We start from the raw sequence: 19,766 nt of genomic DNA on the forward strand, positions 1-19,766 counted from the left end.
ACGTAGGCAATACCTGTAGTGGTGCGGATGGACTAAACACGAAGAGTATTATGTCCGGATGATTTCAATTATATACGTCAAATCAAGTTTGAGGATGCCCCAACACAGTTCTAACTTGTCCAGGGACTTAGTTAGCCTGAACCCACCGGACTTTGCCTCGTCATCCTTCTTAACCTTCCTCCACTCGAACTTCTTACGGCCAAGTTTCTCGCCGACTTCGATCGAGAAGCCGAACGCGGCGATCTCGTCCCCGGTCGTCCTGAGTTTCATCATCTCGGTCATCATGTCGTGGAGACTGTTACGTCGTTCCAGCGGAGGAAGCAGGACGACGGTAGTTGAGTTGAAAGCGTAGACTCGCTGATCCCACTGGGACTCGTCCCCAGCAGCGGCGATGATCGGGTCCTTGGAGTCTGTGCCGTTCCGCAACAGAATGCCTGGTCGTGCCCCGAGAGGCGCCTTCCTACTGAAGCCAGTGTGCACCTCGACGACAAACAATGGCTCGTCACGAGTTGCGCCGCACAAGTTGAAGGTCTTGATCCCCGTCATGCGGTAGAACCCGTTCATGACCGTTGGGAACGGTCGGTAGGGGGTGGCTGTGGTGGCCACGTTTCTAGGCTCCTCGTCCTCGTATGATGGAGGAGGTTGGTCGTTCTGGGGAGGAAGTCCATTTGGTACTTCGGTGTAGGGCGGCGGGTCTGATGCTTCCTTTCCCATGGCTTCGAAGTGCTCCAAAACAACAGTGTTAGATAAGTTTTTTTGATTGATTGAGAATATGATCAAGGATGTCTCCTGAAAGATAGAGAGTGAGAAGCGAGTCTCGAGAAACGTTGGAGTTGGCAAGTTGTCTATCTGCTTTTGCGGTGCTCACTGCTGCCTGTGGTTTATATTGCGACCCAGGGTATGTCTCCACAAAAAGAGACGATCACATGGTCAATGCGTCAATGGAGTTGCGGCAATTGCGGCAGTCTGCAAGCTGTTTGATGAAGAGAGTTATAACTTGGTTTCGTTACTCTCGTTGGTTGTGTCTGAGTCTGCCTGGGAACCGGCTTAACTAGAGGTGCGTTTGAAGGTACAGGTGACCAAAAAAGCAGGGGTGAAAATCACGCAAATCTGGAGATGCCGTCGTTTCCAGCATCCCTGCGAAAACATGACCTGGAATCACGACTGAACATCTCGTAGGACTCTAAAGTCTGTCGGTTTTGGTGGATTGATAGTAAAACCTGTTGAACGGATTTTTGTGATCCATCAGTACTTTGACTGAATCAAATGAACTGCGGCAATATTTTACTGGGCCAACTCCGTGTTCGACTTCAATCGATGCCAATGCTCCGTTCGTGTAACTACCATAAGGCGAGAAGATTTAACACAGAATTGACATCAACAGAATTGGCATCAACAGAGTAAATTCAAAGTAAAGTCTATCCAAATCAGAGTGGCAGAAGGTTCAAGGCAAAGGCAGAGATATGCCGCAGGAACTAGTTGCACGCCAGGTTGATGGACCTTCGGGCAATTGCCCGCAATATAACCGTTTTTCAGTTTATAGCCAATGAAAGTTAACGAGTCTGTTTACGCATTGTAAAAATGACATGCAGTAGTCACATCTCATGATCAAAGGTGCATCAATCTCATATTGGAGGCCCTTTTGGACTGATGAACAGGATGAAAGAAGTACTGCTGTTAAGGAAGACTCTTCAACAGTGTCAGGGATGATGATGACACAGAGTGAAGAGTGTTACGACCAGCTAGTGACAATAGGGTTTCTGGTTTCAGAATTTGAGGCTACAAGACTAACTATAGGTTACGTATCGTTTCACCGGTAGGTCGTATTAGTAGATCGAGGGTTAGTGTTACGGCCCAACCAGTTGGTAGCTGGCTGGCGCAGCTATATAGTGCAGAACAAGAGATAATGATGCCAGAGTCATCATTACCGAAAATTTTACTTTGTGCCACAGTTGGTTGCCCTAGCCTGCTCGCAACAGATAGGGTAAGGTGATCAAGCTTAGACTAGATAACGAGTTAGTGATATCACAAACTATAAGCTAAGCTGAAAGTCATTTAATAATGAATCATAACTTAATTGCTGAAGAACTATCCAAGAGGTCTTAAGCAGGTGCTCAAGTCCTGTTGTATATATAAGTCCTATTCCTTGGGGCTGACTTCCTTATCATCGCGAGCCGACCTCTCAAGAGTCGGCTGCCGACACGCCAAGAGTCGTTTCAGTAGTATCTTGCATAATCTTCACGTGACCTCTTCCGGTCGATAGCTCTTCCGCTTCCGGAGATGACCTTTTGTTTCCCGTGTATCTTTTATATATCTGACAGCGTAGCCGTTGACTTGAATGGGTCCGTTAACCCTCTGTTAGGCATAACGAACGGGTCGTACCAGGAAGGTAAGCTACCTTACTTAATATACTACTTTAAATACATGCCTACATTCAACACTCTGCTTCACTACATTTAGTTATATAACAGTTAGGTCCATACTTTGTTATAGACTCCAACTAGCAGGGATAACTATAACAGCTGTTAATAAGAGGAATACGTTAATTCTATAGTGACACGCCGCCCCTGAGTTCTCAGTTGAGTTCCCCTCAGGCGTGTTGCCTAGTCGTAACGCAGTAGATTTAATAAAGACCTCCTCTCTACTCGTGCCACCGCACGTCTCACTCGGATTGCCAGAGCATGCCATGTTACTAGTTACGGGAATCCATGTTAGCATGCCGTCTTCAGGCACAAAGAACTAATGTATAGAGAGATAACTGGAAGGGAAGTCCACAGAAAGACAAGTAGTGGGCAAATGGGGGGGAAGAAAGAGAGTAAAAGTAATACGTACCACCCAGCAGCACCGTCCGGGGCCAGCTTCCCTGGCTCGTGGATAATGTTGTCGCAGTAGCATTCCGCCCCGAACTGTACACCAGCATAGACGTAACCGGCTCGGTCGCACGTGTCGACACAGCCCTGGCGCGTGTTGTTCGTTGCGGACGATCCCGGAACCTGGACATCGTAGCGCAGGATCCGGGGGTTTCCCTCGCCGTAGCAGCCCAGCGAGATCCACGGCACGGATGGCACGATGTACTTGTACATGTAGATGCGGGATCCGGCGCCGCAGGTCTGCCCGCCATCGCCGGTGCACGGCTTGTTGCAGTCATTCTCCGCGACGGGGACGTTGATCTCGGGTGAGCTGACCTCGTTGCCACACCAGCACTCCTCGCCGTTCTCGACGCCAGCGAAAAGGTAACCGCCCTTCGCGCACGTGGCATGGCACCCTGCGACAGTCATGGTGTCGTAGTTCATACCCCCCCAGTTCTTGAGCGTGTGGTCGCTGGACGGGTACAAGTCCTTGTAGCAGCCGACAGCCTGCCACGAGGGAGTGGCGCTCGCGGCAGGGAACGTGGTTTTGGTCGCGGAGGCGGAGGTAGTTGTTGTGGACGCGATAGGGCCGGTTGGCTCGTCGCTGGGGATGGGGCCGGGTGGCAGGGTGTCGTCGAGCTTGGCCTCGAAGAAGTTGATGACATTAGCACCGCCGCACGTTTGCGAGGCGTCACCGGGACAAGGAATATTGCAGGCATCTTGATTAGGCGCCCAAGCGTTACCCACGTAATCGTTACACCAGCACTCTTTGCCAGCCTGGAGGCCGGCATACTCCAAGCCATCGGCGTAACAGGCTGCCCCACACGACTCTACCGTGAGCAGGCTAACATCTACCGCCGTTGAGGGCGACTTCAAAGTTCGGTTGGCCGTGTAGCAGCCCAACGAAGTCCACCCGAGCAGGGCTGGCGCCGTCGGGGTAGAGCTTGGGGCGACTCTGGTGGTGGAGATTGTTGAAGCCGAGTTGGAAGTGACCGTCTTCATCTCACTTCTGACCTGAATACAGTAGGAGAGCTCCTGCCAGTTGCCACAATCAAGTGTCACGGAAGGGTTCCAGCGGGTAAAGTCCTCTGGGCTGATGGCATAGCGCAAGTCGCGGATATCCTGGCAGCTGAAGCCCTCATAATTGTCGTACCACCATGTACAAGTCTTGATAGTATTGAAATCGTATGGCATGTTGGGCTCACGGTCGCGCTTAGCGAGATAGTGACGCTGCCCAACCATGGACGCCGCGGCATGGTGAGCAAGCGAGAGGAGAGCAACGGCCCTCACTGCGAGTTGGTTGACTCCCATTGCTTTCCGTTGTTGCGTGTTTCCAAAACAGAAATGCTGATTATGTTGAAAGAAAGGCGAGAAACGGAGAGTGGTTTTCGATTTTCTAAAAGAGCGTTGTAGCGTGAACAGTTAATAGAGGAAGGGGGGAGAAAGGAAGGGCGAGAGAGAGGTGAGGGACACAGAGAGAGATAGCAATGGAGAGCGTCTAGTTTGAGAGGTGTACGAACTATCGTGGGCCACTGGACCAACTACGGGCACCCATCTGCCTACCGATCTTAGCGATGGGAACTCCCAAAAGCGGCGACACGCGGTTAATTTCCTCCTGCACCTGCGCCGCAGGTAGAAGTCAAGCTTTGTGCGTGACTTCGGATGCCTTGGCACTTTACGGGGTGGGCCAGAAAATTGGGAAAAGGGTCCAAAATACGAAAGTGAGACCGGCCCCCAACGAGCTTAAAGCTTGATTATACACAAAAGGTCATGCCTGACACGCTAGTGTTGGTTGTTGGACACATAGACGAAAGAGGCAGCTCGACAACCTGCGCTGGGAAGTTAAGCCCTTGAAATGGAGTCTTGAGCCCCTTGCCTTTTTATGCAAAGAAACGTTCTTAGTTCCAACGATTAGTTCCAACGCACGCGAGCTTCTATCTTACGATGCAGATATCGAGGGAGGGTAGGCCATGTGATATAGGTATCCAACAGGGCATCCCATGTCTGTCTTTGATCCATCCCACCTTTCTTCCAGGGTCTGTGGGACAATGTGGATACCCAATTACTCAAGGATTCCTTGCAGCTCTTGTGAGCAACTGTAACTCACGCATCGCTCACTTGCTTCAGTTAGATGTCCCTTAGAGGTTCTACTATCCCATCAGATGCCGTTTGGCTCCAAATCCAGTCCGCTGGGAAAGGGTTTTTGGTTACACGCAAGGTAGCGGTGTTGAGCTACGCGTGTCTACATAAGAGGTCAGCATGATGTGACCAACTTGATCCCTTGGATAAGTGCTCTTACAAAGCAATAACTTGATAAGATGGACGATGTGTTAGAATTGAACGCAAAGCACTATGCTGAACTGTTCCTATCTGCTTGAAAGTCATGGTGTGGCTGGTACTGCCCCATGGTCTAGGAGTTTTACAAAGAAATCAATGATTTGGTGTGAATGATAGGCTTCGCTCCAGAAACCATCTTCTTATGTTAGCGCCGCCATTTCTACCTCTTGAGGCATTGGCTTCGCACATGGGCCATGGTGCCAATATCGTTCTTGATCCTGGGCGTGAGCTTGCCAGTATCGGTGCTGCTCATACCACGCCGGGCCGCCGCGGCTTCTCTGAAGGGTTGGCGCGAGACCCCGCCGCCCATGACGAAGCCGAGAATGGTCATCACGGCACCCTTCGGCTCATTAATCAGTTCATAGATGGTCATTCCGACGTTTCCAACTTCGCCAGCGATGCCGATGATGGCGCGCATCGTCGTGGCGCCAAGCGCTCCGACCGCCTCGCCGGCAACGGGGATCAACATGAAGATGGCGGTGAGGAAGTTGGCAATAATGCTCTTCCTTTCCGCCTCGAGCACTTTTTCGGCCACTTCCACCACGCTCCGCATGTTCTCCACAGCCTCAGATATCATTAAGGACGGCAGCGCCAGCGCGTCGACCAAGTCGCCCCGGCCTGACACCCCGTGGTCGCAGGGGGCAAAACGCTGCGCGTCAGAGGCCACCGTGGCGAGCCTGAGCGACTTGTCGTATGACTTACTGGCGACATCCTTGGGGTTAGGGATGCTAATGTCCTTGAGCAGCGGCCAGCCGTGCCACCAGATTGAGTTCTTCTTGTCGCACTTGATGATGTCAGCGCCGGCGTACTGGCAGCCGTTGGCGATTCTTGCTCTGCGGTCGCCGAACTCAATCCAATCCTCCAGGATGCCGTACTTGTTGCTGAGCTGATGAGATAGGTTCCTGGCGGGAAGTAGAGAATGGCCGGCTTGACTGTGGAGGCGCCGCAGTTGACACCGCACCGTCCCTGATCCGCCATCGCTTTGTTGATGGCCTCTGTGTCATCAGTCTTGCCGTCCCCCTTGTAGGTTGTTAGCATGGGACGTCTCTTGAAGCCAGCTTGGGCATGAGACTCACAACGGCGCCATAGTCTTTGACGTTTCGGAAGACGACGTAGCCGTCATTATCGGCGCCGCCGTATGGGACTATACCGACATGGGCAATGTCTTCCATCCAGAAGCCCCCTCCCGCTCGAGCCACAAGCTTTTCCTCGTCTGGGTCAGTGTTTTGTAATTAATTCTTGAGTTGAAGGAGCTCTGCTGGAAGGGTTGGGTTCTCAGTTGATTGTTCACGGGCGGCGTCGGCTTCGGCGACAAGGGCGGCGGCAACCGCGACAGTTCTGTTTACAGCAAGCGCAGCAGCATCATCAGCACGAGCCTTGAGCGTCGCTTTTTCACCGAATTGCGCATAATAGGTATTCAGGCGAGGATTCTGGAAACGTTCCCGGTTTCTTTCGTCGGCTTTATTTCTGGGCCTGACGAATGATAGCCCTAGCCGCGGTCAGATTTAAGTTGGTGGTCAGGGTAGAGTTGGCCAGCTGGCGGCGGTGCAGAGGCATATGGGGTGGCAGATGGGTGGGCTTGATATGCCCGGCATCACGCTTCAGCCTGGACTCAGGGCCGAACAAGTCTTTGGCTGATTGTGCAGTTTCCAGGACCCGCTGGAGCTCATCCTTCCCAAGCTGGGGATTTTCCTGCTTCCAGGTCTCGACAAACACATATTAATGAAAGAAGTCACATCAACGGGACCTACATAGGACGTCAGCCAACTGGATGCACAAAACAACACTACAAACTCACTCGTGTCAGCAGTGACGACTACCGGAGAACCTGCAAACAATTCGGCGCCTTGTACGTAGGCAGGCAGAAGAAGCAAGCATACGGAGAAGGAAGGAAAAAACATAGTAAAAGGAGTGACAGCACGCGTTCAGGCGTGCGAGGGAGAGTAAAACAAGCGATTGTGAGGAGCGAAGAATTTGGTTATCCGTCTGGCCTGGTCACGAGGAGGACCAATGGATGAAGTATAGAAACACGACATAAAGAAGTTCTCAACCTAAATGGATTCTAATCGAGGGCATGCCACGTCAGTATTCGTCGAGATCCACCCATGGCCAACAGCTGCAAGGGGGAAGGGATTGCACCGGAGCTGATGCAGGCTTGGCATCATGGGCATATAGTGATATTGCAGTATATAATACTCGATCTGGGGTTCCGTATTCACAGATCGGGGCTGGACCATATAGTTAGCCTTGCTAGCTTGGTTAGGAATCTGTAATCAGAACCATCGACCGATATATCATCATCCACGAATCTCGGCAGGGCGCTCACGAACTTCCGTTATTCTCCACCTTCCTTCACGGTTAAGTCGCTGCAGCTGGTTCATTTACCATCCAGGAAATTTGCTCAAAAAATTCTTACTCTACTCTTCCAACACACCAAAAAAACTCCAGTCAACCTCTACGTCTCTCGCTAACTCGCCCTTGCGCCCAACAAGACGAACACCTCCACAACAACCCGTAGTTGACTCACAGCAACCCACGATGCCCACTTTCTACTGCTTCCCCCTTCTCCCCGTGGAAATTCGTCAACGCATCTGGGAGCTGGCCATGGAGCCCCGTCAGATCGTGTATGGCGAAGAACCTCCTTCCTACTATCAATGCCCCTGGCCGTCATCTGCGCCGCCGCCGCCCCTACTTCACACCTGCGCCGAATCCCGGACACATCTCCAGCGGTATTACGCCAAGGCATTCGCCACGGAAAAGGATCCCGAAAAATACGCTTGGGTTAACTTCGACATCGATACCTTTTACCTGAACCAACGGGCTCTAGGAGAACTCGGTGCTGAATGCCCGATGGTCCGCAAGCTCATCGTTCTTGGCATATGTTCCGACTCGTTTTACGAAACCTACCGCTGGCGATTACGTGAGATGAAGCATTTGGAAACGGTTACCATTCTTCACATGGAGTCGCCAGAGGAAATAGACGACCGGTGGTGGGGGGAATGGGACGACATAATGGAGGGCTACTATTTCCGTGACGACCCTGTCCCCTTCTACACGCGGATTCTCTACCCCAAACACCCGCCTTACGAGATTAACCCGGACAACTACCTGAAAGTTGAGCGAGATGCTCGGAGGAAGCGGGTGGCGGAGAACCCCGACTGGTTCGAGCCGGGCTACCAAGTATCTGACTCGGACGACGACGTCTGCGCACCAGGCCGATTTCGGCTGGGCTACATCCGCCGCGTCGAGGATTGAACTACGCCTGTTTAGTCGGCTCATCGAGCTGACAATTCAGGGTATTAAGTCGTGCAAAGCGATCAAGGCAATCTTATACCGGGAACATGTGAATGACTTTGGTAGCAACACATCTTCATTAACCTCCAAGAAAGTATTAGTTTACTATCTAGTTTAGCTTATAAGTAATATTTTTACTACTTTAATAGTCCATACATTTATTAAATAGAAAGAGAAATAAACACATTAAGAATAATGATAAAATAAAGTAAAGAAGTTAATCAGTAAGGTTTATAACAATACCTATATTTATTTCTAGCTTCTTAATTCCTCATACGATTGAGATCCCTTCTTTATAGCCTTTATTAACCCCTAGTTAGGTAATAGTTCCTCTAGTATCATATCGCCCGTTTTTCCCCTATCTATTATTCCCCTATCTATCATACTTCCTTTAACTACCAACCTTCGATCCCGACCCCCGACCCCCGAACGTCAGTTTCCCCCGGTTCCGCATGGGAAAAACGGGAGCTACAGAAATGGGATGCCATGACAATGTCGACCCATGGTATTTTCCCTGCTGCAATGAGACTTCGCTGCATTATCTCTATTGATCCAGTAACATTATTAAAAAGTCATTTTCTGCTGATGACCAAAGTCAGTCGGGCGTAATGCGGTTCGAATGAGTGATCATCGTAGTTAGTACCACCGATCCCAAGTCAATTCGAAAAATGAGTGATTTCCTACGCTACGCACTCGGCAGTATCAACGTTTGCATAAGAGCCAAAGCTATGTAAGCACAACGTATCTAACACGATTGGCTTCACTTTCGAAATGGCCGATTTTCGGTTGAAATTCGTTCAGTTTCCGTACTGAAGAATGCCGAGTCAGAGTTCCCTATCCGCAAGCTTCATTCGCTCATCGTAAGGTAAATGTAACAGGGTCCGAAGCTGGAATAATAATGTCTGGTCGTCCTTCATTATCGCTAGGGTTAGTGACCCTGCCCGAAACGTATGATGGTACTTGCACAACCATTTCCGCATGGTCTTCTGCAGAGCCCCAATCCCACCAATCTATCAATCCGCCTTTGAATATACAACAGAATATGTCGCCGGGTACTCGTTTACTAGGTTGAGTATCGTCAAAACGTAGCTCGGATGTTCATGTCTCTCCAGAATATAAGCTAGTAAAGCAATCATTCGTTGCTACTGAGACAGAATCATCCGGAGCATGGTATAGACGAAACCCTAAGCATGTTTTTTTTATCTGACCCACACCATCCCCATTCCCCTTGATAATCATCAAATAGAGTCCGGCGGAGAAACAGAAGGAGTCCATGACGATCTACGTCTTTCTCAAGGCCGTAGATTGAGAAGCATCGGAAGGTAATAGGTTGCGTAGCACTTTCCATGATACCATCTTGCCCAACGATACCCTCATACGTAACACGCATTGTAACTTTAAGAATGTCCGAAGGTTTAAACGTTGGCGGGGATTGTAGTGCGATCGAAGGAGCAGGTGTACGGGGATTGTAGAGGGGAGAGTCAGCTGGCTCTTGCAATCTATAAAAAGCATAATGATTTAGTTTACATTCGTTCGTGCTGGCTCACCGGTCCATATTCGGTGTTCCGCCCCAGTAACATATCAAGCGTCGCTTCTTGAGTCTGGCTTTGTCCCTCTCTCCCACTCGTTTCATCTTCACTGCCGTTCTTCGAACCATGGTTGTCCACTTTGTCAAGTCCGTCGGGCCGCACGTTACTCATGCTGTGGTGGCTTGGGTTGTGTTGAGATAAATGATAGTAATAACGCTGCTCTACCACGTTGCGATTGTGTAGTCACAAGCAAGATGTAGGAAAGTCGCTTTACCCCTCACTTCCTATCTTCTCATTCTCCTTCCTCGTTGGTATGGTACGCTGACTGCGAATCGAAGTGACTGAAGGTGGGGTTGGATACAGGCATCATGATTGGCCAGTAAGGGCAGCGCATCGAGTTGAAATGGTTGGAATTCGACTCTGACAGGGTGAGGGTAAAGATCTTAGCATTACCCCACGTGAAGAACTGAGGCTCATGGCCATTTCGGGGTTAATCGACGCAGTGAGTGTTGGTGTCTAAAGCAAGTAGGGGAAGTTCAAAAAGCATGAGAGAACTTTAGTCATTGTTAGCTTTCGAAATAACCAGAAACACTCAAGATTTAATATTTCTATTCAACACCCACGGAAACAATGACGCAGACGTCTGTAGCGTTTTGTATTGTCGATTTAACGTGGTATGTGTGTTCTGACTATCTATAGACCCGAATACAAGTTTGCTCAACTCGCCAAGTCTGGAGGCCGTGTCAACGAAGCCACCGTCGCGGCAGTCTACGACCAACTCAAACCCGTCTCTCCAGAGTTTCTGGTCGGTCAGTGGGAGGGAGGCGATTTTGACACTGGCCATCCTGCTCATGAGCAACTTGTCAAGATAAATTGGGCTGGTAAAGACTTTCGCAGCGTAGACGACGTTGACCCCATCGTGATTTACGGAAAGGATGGCCAACGAACTTGGTTGTCCGACTATGGGCACGCACGGGTGGGTAGAACACTATGCCCCGACAGCCATCAAATGGAGCACTATCATTGATGACTTGACAGGTACGCGAGGTCAAGTTCCGCGGAGTTGTCACGGCAGCAATGGTTTACGACAAATTTCCCATCATAGACGCCTTCCGTTATGTTGATGAGAACACTGTGCTTGGTGCCATGGATAACAAGTCTCAGAAGGCGGGAACCTATTACTTCTACCTGAAGCGGAGGCCGAGTAGTAAAGTTTAATTTGCAAGGTTGGGTGTTTGATGAATTATATGCTTATCTTGACATATTCCTATTTGTACTGGACGATAAACTGTAGAAAATAAGGTGCTTTCTGACTGCGTCACCGGGCCGCCACTAGAACCGTGCTACCGAGGTGGACGGCTCAAATCCCCGCGCCCCGCATCATGCACATGCACTGCGGACCGCGCCTGAGTTCAGTTTCCCCGCCTTCTTCCCACAATCATACCAGATGAATACCCACTAAGTTGCATAACTCTATGGACAATACATCAGCCACTGTTCAAGATAAGAAGGGCATGGAAAGCACACCAGAAGTACCTCAGACTCCTGACACGAGAAACTATCGGAGCCCCGCCACTGTATCATCCTCGCGGCTCAAGAAGAGGGAAGCCGATCGCAAAGCTCAGCGTATCGCTCGGGAGAAGACCAAGAACCGAATCGCTCATTTGGAGAGCTTGGTCGAAGAGCTCAGCCAGAAAGATGACGACGGCAAGACAGCGTCACTCATGGCACAGTTGTCGCGGGTGACGGAACAGCGGAACAAGTTGATGAGTTGCCTGGAGACGACTTCATCGCTTTTTACTAAGCAACTCACTGACGCCAAGGGTTGGGACTCTGAAAAAACATTGAACCAGGAAAACAACAAATCCATACCGGATCTGGTTAACTTGGACTTACCACAGCCGTCGACTTTGGACTTCATGGCTCCGCCTGTTGCAGCTCCTGTGCCGACCACTTCTGAGGTTACCATGTGCGATCTGAAACACATGGGATTTGCCACAAGTAACTTCACAGATGGAACCGGCTTGGAATTTGAACAGTCTTGGTTAAACGAAATGTTTCTTCCAGAAACAACAGAAGTACGTTCTTCGTTAATAGGCCCATTGCCACCGTCGCCAGCGATGCTCAACCCGACAACCGGAGAAGCCAGCACGTCAACTGCGGAAGCACCGCCAAAGCCGACGTGTAGCTGCAAAAGCTCCATCAAGAAACGCAGACTCTCCGATGGCTCGCTGGTGAACTGCAACAACTGGAAAGCAGCAAACAAAATCTTGAAAGAGCCCTTTGCAATCTCCCAGGCTATGTTGGACTTGGAATACCAAGTCAGCGAGGACATTCCGGTGCACGCGGTCCTTCACGGGTGGGATAGCATCAGTCAATCGGGGAAAATGACGCCTCTTTGGAAGAGGGTCCGTCAACTAGACGAAATGTGCTTCTCAGGCTGCGGTCAGCCGGAGCGCCTGGGTGTGTTGTTCATGATTCACCTGCTGATGCGGGCATACACCGACCCGACGCCGATGAAATCATCAGTAGTGCCGCAGTGGTATCTGAAATCGTAAGTCTTGGTAGTTTGAACAGTTCAGGTTAGGTCTGACGCTATTTAGACAACTGCAGCAGATATCACCGTTCCGCGATCCATCAGCAGACTACTTCACATGGTAAGTTTCCGAGCCGCCAACTGTGACCAAGACTGACGTCGCCCCAGGCCGGCAATACGCTATCGTTTCGCGACAACACCGCATCGATACTGCCACAACATCTTTTGGCACATGTTCAGGGAGCATTTACGCATCGCGTGGCCGTTCGACTTCCGCGACTGCTACGTGCGGAACGTGCAGCTCGGGACGTACTGCCTGTCGTCCTTGTTCAAAGACAGGCTGCGCGACTTGCGGGCGTGGACGATGGAATCCGACTTTTTCGTGCAGTATCCGGAGCTGCGAGAGGACATTCCAAGGTTCCCGGGGCATCCTTCTCCGGTTACCATTTCTCATGCTGTAGGGAGGTTCACAGCACCTGTCTCTGCGAAAAAGGGCAATCAGAATTCGGAGAATGACGATGATTCTCAAAATGGCAAAGACAAGGCACGATCCGGGTACCATAATCTCTCCGAGGGCGGGTTGTTTGCGAATGATATTGACATTAACTCCAACCCCGAACTTTTGTTCTTTCAAGACACGCTTCAAGAAAGTCATGGCCCGCGAGATGCAAGCAGGCAAATAAGCAAATACAAAGATAGTTCATGTATTTCCTTGTAGTCTAGATGTCTAGACAAATTCAACCAAAAGCCCCATCGTCACCACGAAAACATCCTCACCGTTCCGCACCCCACACTACAAAGATTTAATCCCATACTCCTTCTTGATGACATCCGCAATCTTCTCACCGGACGCATACGTGGTAGCAGTCGGCGCGGCAGTCATGACCATGGGCCAGTAACTAACGTCAATGACCCTGAGTCCCTTGACCCCGTACACCCTCATCTGCGTATCCACGACGCCGCCCTTCTCCTTGGGCACCATCGCAGCAGTGCAGCACGAGTGCGCGTTGGAAGGCGCCATGTTCGCCCTCAGCAGCTCCTTCAACTCGTCTCCCGTGGCGCCCGCGAACGGCGCGGACATCTGCGGGCCGAGGACCTTCATCGCGGGCGCGGACATGATTTCCTTGCTCTTCTCGAAGAGCGCCGCCGCGAGGTCGAAGTCGATTGGGTCCGACGCGGTGCGGAAGTCGATGACGGGCTGCGCGAGGGGGTCCGTCGAGTTGATCTTGACGGAACCGCGGCTGAGCGGCTTGAGGAAGTACAGAGTGACGCTGTTGCCGGTGCCCCAGTGCACCATACCGAGCGGCACGTCTTGTCCCGAGAGTTGGTCCAGGATGAGAGCCCGCTGGCGCTTGTAGCCTTCCTGGACAGAGGAAGGTGTGCCTGGGGCAAGGTATGTGAGCGGTTTGTTCTTGTTGGCTGCGGCGATGATGTCCTTCCAGGTCGACGTCGTGTTGGAGAGCGGGGGGAGGGCGAGGTTGGTGGAGAGGGTGCGGACGATGGTGTACGCGCCTTTCTTTTCTGCGTCGTAGAGGGCGCGTTGTTCCGCGTCGTAGGTGGAGTTTGTGTCGAGAGCGCCCGAGTTGGGGAAGATTTGTTTCGCGACTAAGATCTGGTCAGCTTCTATTCCTGCTTGGGGTTTTGAGAGGGAGGGGGAGGGATGTACTGGTGTAGGGAACCTTCAACTCTCCCTGATCCTGGAAGTTCTCGCCGACACCCGGGAGATCAGCAATGACGTCGATGCCAAAGCTTTGAAGGAACTTCTTCGCCCCGATGCCGGAAAGCTGGAGAAGCTGAGGCGTGTGCAGAGCGCCCGCGGCAAGGAGGACCTCCTTCTTCGCGTACACTTTGACCTTGTCGCCGCCGGCAGTGGGTAGGTATTCCAGCCCGACGGCGCGCTTGCCGTCGAACAGGACCTTGGAGACGGTGTGCTCGGCGAGGATGTGGTAGTTTGGCCGGGAGTCCTTGACGCGGGTGTAGTGGTTAAGCCGGGCGTGGCTCCGGGTGCGGGTGGTGGCGTCGGCGAGAGTGGGGAAGTTGAAGAGACCCACTGCGCGGTCGCCGCCGTTCGGGTCCGGGGAGGGCGTGAGACCGCTCTCGAGGGCGGCCTGCCAGAAGTTCTCTATGATGTGTTGGTAAAATTCTAAAGTACAGGATAAGGGCAACTTACCGGCTCCGGGGAAGAAGTAGTTGGGATACGACGCCTGGACCGGACCGTCGTGGCCATGTGCCGACTCGACCCATGAAATGTTCGCGGCGTCTGCAAAGTCTTTTGGAGGCGCCGTGAAGTTTTCACTCTGTGATGGTGTCAGTTTTCTCGCCACATCGAAGTCGTGTGAAACCTACCTTTTTAAAATACGGCAAAAGATCGTCGAAACCCCAGCCCTCGGCCCCCAGCTTCTCCCAGCCGGAGAATTCAGTCCTTCCACCGCGGACGAACACCATGCCGTTGACGACCGAGCCGCCTCCAACAACACGTCCAGCGGGAACCGGAAAGCTCCTATTATTCAGGGCAGCCTGCGGTGTGCTCGTCAAGCCGAGCCAAAGGTACGGCACGGGGAAAAACGCGCCGGGCACAAGGACGCTGTCCTCGTCCTTATCAAAGGGACCGGTCTCGATGACGAGAACATTGACTTTTGAGGAATCAGCAAGCGGCGAAAAGAATCATCAACTGGTCAACATACTACTCGGGTCCTCAGTCAGCCGGTCGGCGACAGTAAGACCAGAGACTCCTCCGCCAGCAATGACAAAGTCATATTTCGTCTCGGAGACAACTTCCCTCGACGCAACAGTCGCGTATCGGGGGACTCGAAGCGCGGCAGCGTACGAGGCACACGCCAAAAGAACCGTAACGGTCTTGCTCGCCATTGGAAGAAAACCCGACATGTCGCCGTTCAAAGTCAGTCGAGAAAGTAAAAAGACGACGGCACCGTATTTTTGGGGGGGGGGGCCAGTTCTCCATCTCTTATAAAACCTAAAATTTCAGTAACATTATCGCGAAAAACCGAGGGATAATAACCCCCAGGAGGCAAGTGAACCACGCGGAGGCCCTCCCCCTGGTCGTGCATATGTCAGTAAGCAAAACGGCGTAGGCGACGTCGCAACAGAGTCACCCCACGCGGGGCGCCCATCGCAGGAACACCAATCGGAAGCAGACGATCGTGCTCAAGCTTTGGGTCGGGGTGGATATGTTTAATCTTCAAGATCGGCTGTTTTTCTATTCTTCTTCATCCTGAGTAGCTCGTATAGTTGTCCCCCAAGACGGGCCCAGCCGGATCGTGATGCGGCGTTGAAGGCTTGTGCGCGGGGTTTCCTTGACGCATGTCAGCTTTTACTGGGGCGGCTATGTCCAAATGCTAGGTCGCCACGGCGGGGGGAAAAATGGCGGTGAAGAATTGGGGTCACGGCAAGAAGGGGGAAAAAAAAAGAAACGTGAGTTGAACAAAGATGGTATTGATTAAATTTTACTAGTTAAAAAATCGAAATGTTTGTTTCTCGATCCTCCCCCCTGTCAGGGAAGCGAGCGGACTCGGGTCATTATCATTTCAGTAGAGACCCCCCCCAAATTACAATGCATAAATGTCGTAGTAGTCTAAAATACTTCTTTCACAAGGTCGTTAGATCTTGGTGACAAGGTCGTTCTGGTCCTTGTTGCGACCGGCCTCGTTGTCGCTGTCCGAATCGACGGCCAGAGTCTGCTGGTCGTTCAACTTGGGGTTCCTCAGGAGGAAGGCGAAGGCGATCAAGGGAACAGTGAGGCAGATACCGGTGATGGTAAGCAGGCGCTGCACGTGCTGGTACGCGTCGATGATGGCGGATCGCTCGGGGGTTCCGATGGGGTACTCGGCAATGGCGTTGAAGGGCGAGGCGTAGGTCAGGGTCGCAATGGTCGCGTTGTTGAAGGGCGCGAGCTTCTCCTCGAGGACGCCGGGGAGAACCTGGGTCCAGATGGCTCCGGAGATGGTGTTACCAAAGGCGGAGCCGATGTTGTAGGTGGCAAGGTAAAGACCGGTCATGATGGCGAGGTGCTCGTGCTTGAGGCTGGTCTGCAGCGAGGCCTGGGCGGGGTAGGGGAACATACCACCGGCGATACCAAGCAGAACCTGGGCGCCGATGATGCCGCTCTGGCCGGAGGGGGAGCCACGGTAGCGGATGAGGAGGCCAAAGGCAACCATGAAGAGCATGGTTCCGGCGACGATGAAGTACTTGAGGTGGCGGACCCTAAAAACGACGAAGCCCAGGATGAAGCCGGTGATGACGCTGCAGAAGGAGTAGAGCGAGGTGACACGGGTGGCGGCGGCGATGCTGAAGTCGAAGGCGACAATGCAGACGGTGTAGAGGTAGTCACCCTGCATGTACCAACACCAGTTCAGGAACAGGGCGATACCCAGGGGTGCGAGGATACCACGGTCCTTCATGAGGTGGAAGGGAACCAGGGGGTGAGGGGCGCGGCGCTCCCACAAGACAAAGGCGGGGATGCAGAGGATGCCGATGACGAGGGGAGCGATGACATGAGCCTCGCGCCACTTGGTCTGGAAGCCGCCGGCAATGGTGAAGGGAACCAGAACCAAGGAGAAGACGGCAATGACGAGGATGATGCCAATGACATCCAGTTGCCAGAAGAGCTGAATGATGAAGTCCTTGGGGCCGAGGGCGTGGAAGGAGGACTGGTACGAGTTGAGCAGACCCATGCGCTTGGCGCGGCGGCCGACGATGGTCAAGCTGATGATGAGGGGCAGGGCGCAGAAGGGGTAGATGATGCACCACATGCCGATACCCCACTGCCAGGTGCTCTCATTGAGGACGCGCTGGGAGATTTCACCGCTGACCCAGGTGTTGATGATGAAGGGCAGGGCGGGGATGTAGCTGAAGAGCAGACGGGCACGGGTGGAGGTGATGTCAGCAACGATGACCTCGACAAGGAGCATGATCATTGTGTAACCGATCTGGTACAGCACAGCACCTCCGGCGAAAGACTGGACGTTGGTGGCGCAAGTCTCGACGATGGTGCCGACGACGTAGAACAGCACGGAGACGCAGAGGAGCTCGACACGGCCGAAGACGTCGGCAATCTTGGCGGAGGTGGGCTGGGCGGCGGCGGCGATGACGGAGCGGAGGACGTTGATACTGGCGAGCAGGGAGTGGTTGGCATAATCGTTGGTGGCGGTGGGCTGGTAGGCGTAGCGGAGGGTACCGTCAAGGCCGTAGGCGTAGGCGACGAGGAAGACGCCGAAGAAGATGAAGATGCGGTCAGTACGGGTGATGGCCTGAGAGATGGCCTCGATTCTCACGACACCGGGAGACTTGGAGCCCATGGTGTGGGCCGATTTGTGATGGGCAGCGGGCGCCGGAACAGCAGCGGCGTCAGTGGCGGGGGTGGACTTTTCCGGAACGATTTCCGGGGAAGGGTGCTCAAGGCCCCTTTGAGGATCAGCGGAGGCCATGATGGGCGCAGGTCTAGGTGAGGGTTAGCACCGTGTATCTCATGAAGGAGATGATGTGCGGTAAGGTGGAGGAAGTGAATCAATCATGAGATGAGGTTGAGATAGACGAGGGTCTGTCTTAGCAGATGCAGTAGCAGGTTCGGCAGAACTCCACTCCTGTGCGTCTGCGTCTCCAGAACTCGATCTCCAGAAGGACGTTGGAGGGGGCAGGGTGACGATGATAGCTGCAGTGGAAGTGGACAGTGACAGCGGCAGCGGCAGCGTAACTTACCCAGAAGACTGGCTCGGGAGTCCGGCGATGTCGATCACTTGTGTCAGGCCTGGTAAGGTGACAGGCTAAGGTCAGTGCGCCAAGGTGAGCGATGACCGAGTGAAAAGTGAGAGCTTAAAGTGAGAACAGATGAAGTTTAATCCGTCTCAAGCAGCGTGGTGATGCTCGGGAGATCTTTACTGTCACACTCAACTCAACCAGAGGGAGATGTGTACAGTGATATATGAGATGGGCGACCCGGATGAAAAAAAGGATGAAAGAGGAAAGAAAAAAATTGGGAGGGATCCGCTTGATGACAGGGGAAAAAAACAAAAACAGGTGGTGAGGTTACATCCGCGGCCTTTTAACTTTTGCAAGACGGCAGCCTTCATCAGTACCGTCTCCAGTCTGTGGAAGCCACCGAGGAAGGGGTATGGTATGGATTGACACCACCTTGCGAATCGGAGCCATTTCGGTGGGCTGGATACGGTACGTGAAAGCCCAGTCGACAGATCAGAGTAGTTAGTGAAAGGTGAGTGAGTGGGTAGACAGGTTGGGGGGCGATCCAGCATGGGCTACGCTCCCGACTACATGGTAGGTACCTTGGTATCCTGTTTTTTTTTTTTTTTTTTTTTTTTTTTTTTTTTTTTATACTTCTCTTCCTTGCGCATGCGCTAGGAGCAAAAACCATCAGTGGTTAGCGGCGTTTTCCTCGGTTGCTAGAGTGTGAGAGTGGTGTGTTTTGGTTTGATGTACTTGAAGGTACATGAGATCCTCTTGAGTGTTTACTTTAGTAAGAATGATGAGTTAGTAAGTACATGGGGTGCTTGACTTGTGTGTGTATGTGTGAGTGGTGGCCATCCCGTCGGTGCGATGATGAGAAAATTGTCTGGTAAAAAGTAAATAAAAAGTAAATAAAAATAAATAAAAATAAAAACCTTACTAGTTTACTGATAAAAATTTTATCAGATCCATCAGATATGATTTAGCGTTGCGCCTTCATTCCTGAACCGCTGCGACCGAAGCCCAAAACGGTTACGCCTCTTAGGTCGTCATGGCGCATCCAACCACCCACCATTCTCACCCCCTTGAAGGGAATCATTGGGTGATTCAAAGATGACCGCCAGGGAGTGCCTACTTTTGTGATGGGACAAAGTGCCATCAACGAGACGTCAGCAGGCCAATGTTGACCTGACTCGGTTCAGGGTGTCGACATGCAGCCTCAAGACCATGTCTCACATGCATCTCACTCACTCTCATGCTATCTAGGTACTATGTAGACAGACAGCACAGCAAGACAGCTCATCACACTCACACTCACACTCACACTCACTGCACTGAGAGACAAAAAAACACCCCACTCACTTATTTCGTTTCCAACCATGTTCCCAGATGTACTACCTATGGTTCGGAGTACTCTTTTGCTGTTCGCGCCGAGGAATCTCGTAAAGAACCACAATTTTGGTCTTGGTCTTTGCTCAACTCAACCCGACAGAAAGGACATACTACCATAGTATGGTATTTTCC

At 52.1% G+C, this 19,766-nt stretch overlaps 8 protein-coding genes across 8 annotated transcripts; 3 read left to right on the forward strand and 5 right to left on the reverse strand.

Annotated features, from left to right (window-relative positions):
• Nucleotides 1-48: 48 nt before the first annotated feature.
• On the reverse strand, nt 49-714 carry CTRU02_214385 (uncharacterized protein; the record flags this gene model as incomplete). The annotated part of the gene is made up of 1 exon (XM_036731745.1): nt 49-714. One exon carries the CDS (start codon nt 712-714, stop codon nt 49-51), a length of 666 nt encoding a protein of 221 aa, XP_036576516.1.
• A 1,786-nt stretch (nt 715-2,500) lies between these two features.
• CTRU02_214386 (CFEM domain-containing protein) lies at nt 2,501-4,160 on the reverse strand (the record flags this gene model as incomplete). The annotated part of the gene is made up of 2 exons (XM_070206235.1): nt 2,501-2,513; nt 2,833-4,160. The coding sequence occupies 2 exons, from the start codon at nt 4,158-4,160 to the stop codon at nt 2,501-2,503; spliced, it is 1,341 nt and encodes a 446-aa protein (XP_070060009.1).
• Nucleotides 4,161-5,346: 1,186 nt separating this feature from the next.
• On the reverse strand, nt 5,347-5,763 carry CTRU02_214387 (exo-1,3-beta-D-glucanase; the record flags this gene model as incomplete). Its single annotated transcript, XM_036731742.1, has 1 exon — nt 5,347-5,763. One exon carries the CDS (start codon nt 5,761-5,763, stop codon nt 5,347-5,349), a length of 417 nt encoding a protein of 138 aa, XP_036576514.1.
• Nucleotides 5,764-7,724: 1,961 nt separating this feature from the next.
• CTRU02_214388 (uncharacterized protein) lies at nt 7,725-8,441 on the forward strand (the record flags this gene model as incomplete). The annotated part of the gene is made up of 1 exon (XM_036731741.1): nt 7,725-8,441. One exon carries the CDS (start codon nt 7,725-7,727, stop codon nt 8,439-8,441), a length of 717 nt encoding a protein of 238 aa, XP_036576513.1.
• A 2,198-nt stretch (nt 8,442-10,639) lies between these two features.
• Nucleotides 10,640-11,227, forward strand: CTRU02_214389 (uncharacterized protein; the record flags this gene model as incomplete). Its single annotated transcript, XM_036731740.2, has 3 exons — nt 10,640-10,650; nt 10,709-10,985; nt 11,048-11,227. 3 exons carry the CDS (start codon nt 10,640-10,642, stop codon nt 11,225-11,227), a joined length of 468 nt encoding a protein of 155 aa, XP_036576512.2.
• A 257-nt stretch (nt 11,228-11,484) lies between these two features.
• Nucleotides 11,485-12,567, forward strand: CTRU02_214390 (bZIP transcription factor; the record flags this gene model as incomplete). Its single annotated transcript, XM_070206236.1, has 1 exon — nt 11,485-12,567. The coding sequence occupies one exon, from the start codon at nt 11,485-11,487 to the stop codon at nt 12,565-12,567; it is 1,083 nt and encodes a 360-aa protein (XP_070060010.1).
• A 771-nt stretch (nt 12,568-13,338) lies between these two features.
• On the reverse strand, nt 13,339-15,431 carry CTRU02_214391 (choline dehydrogenase; the record flags this gene model as incomplete). The annotated part of the gene is made up of 5 exons (XM_036731739.1): nt 13,339-14,150; nt 14,212-14,667; nt 14,716-14,842; nt 14,892-15,178; nt 15,230-15,431. The coding sequence occupies 5 exons, from the start codon at nt 15,429-15,431 to the stop codon at nt 13,339-13,341; spliced, it is 1,884 nt and encodes a 627-aa protein (XP_036576511.1).
• A 731-nt stretch (nt 15,432-16,162) lies between these two features.
• CTRU02_214392 (siderophore iron transporter 1) lies at nt 16,163-17,989 on the reverse strand (the record flags this gene model as incomplete). The annotated part of the gene is made up of 1 exon (XM_036731738.1): nt 16,163-17,989. The coding sequence occupies one exon, from the start codon at nt 17,987-17,989 to the stop codon at nt 16,163-16,165; it is 1,827 nt and encodes a 608-aa protein (XP_036576510.1).
• Between the last annotated feature and the right edge of the window lie 1,777 nt (nt 17,990-19,766).

This window comes from Colletotrichum truncatum (assembly GCF_014235925.2).
Source record: "Colletotrichum truncatum strain CMES1059 chromosome Unknown Contig_0011, whole genome shotgun sequence".
In the NCBI taxonomy this organism is placed as follows: domain Eukaryota; kingdom Fungi; phylum Ascomycota; class Sordariomycetes; order Glomerellales; family Glomerellaceae; genus Colletotrichum; species Colletotrichum truncatum.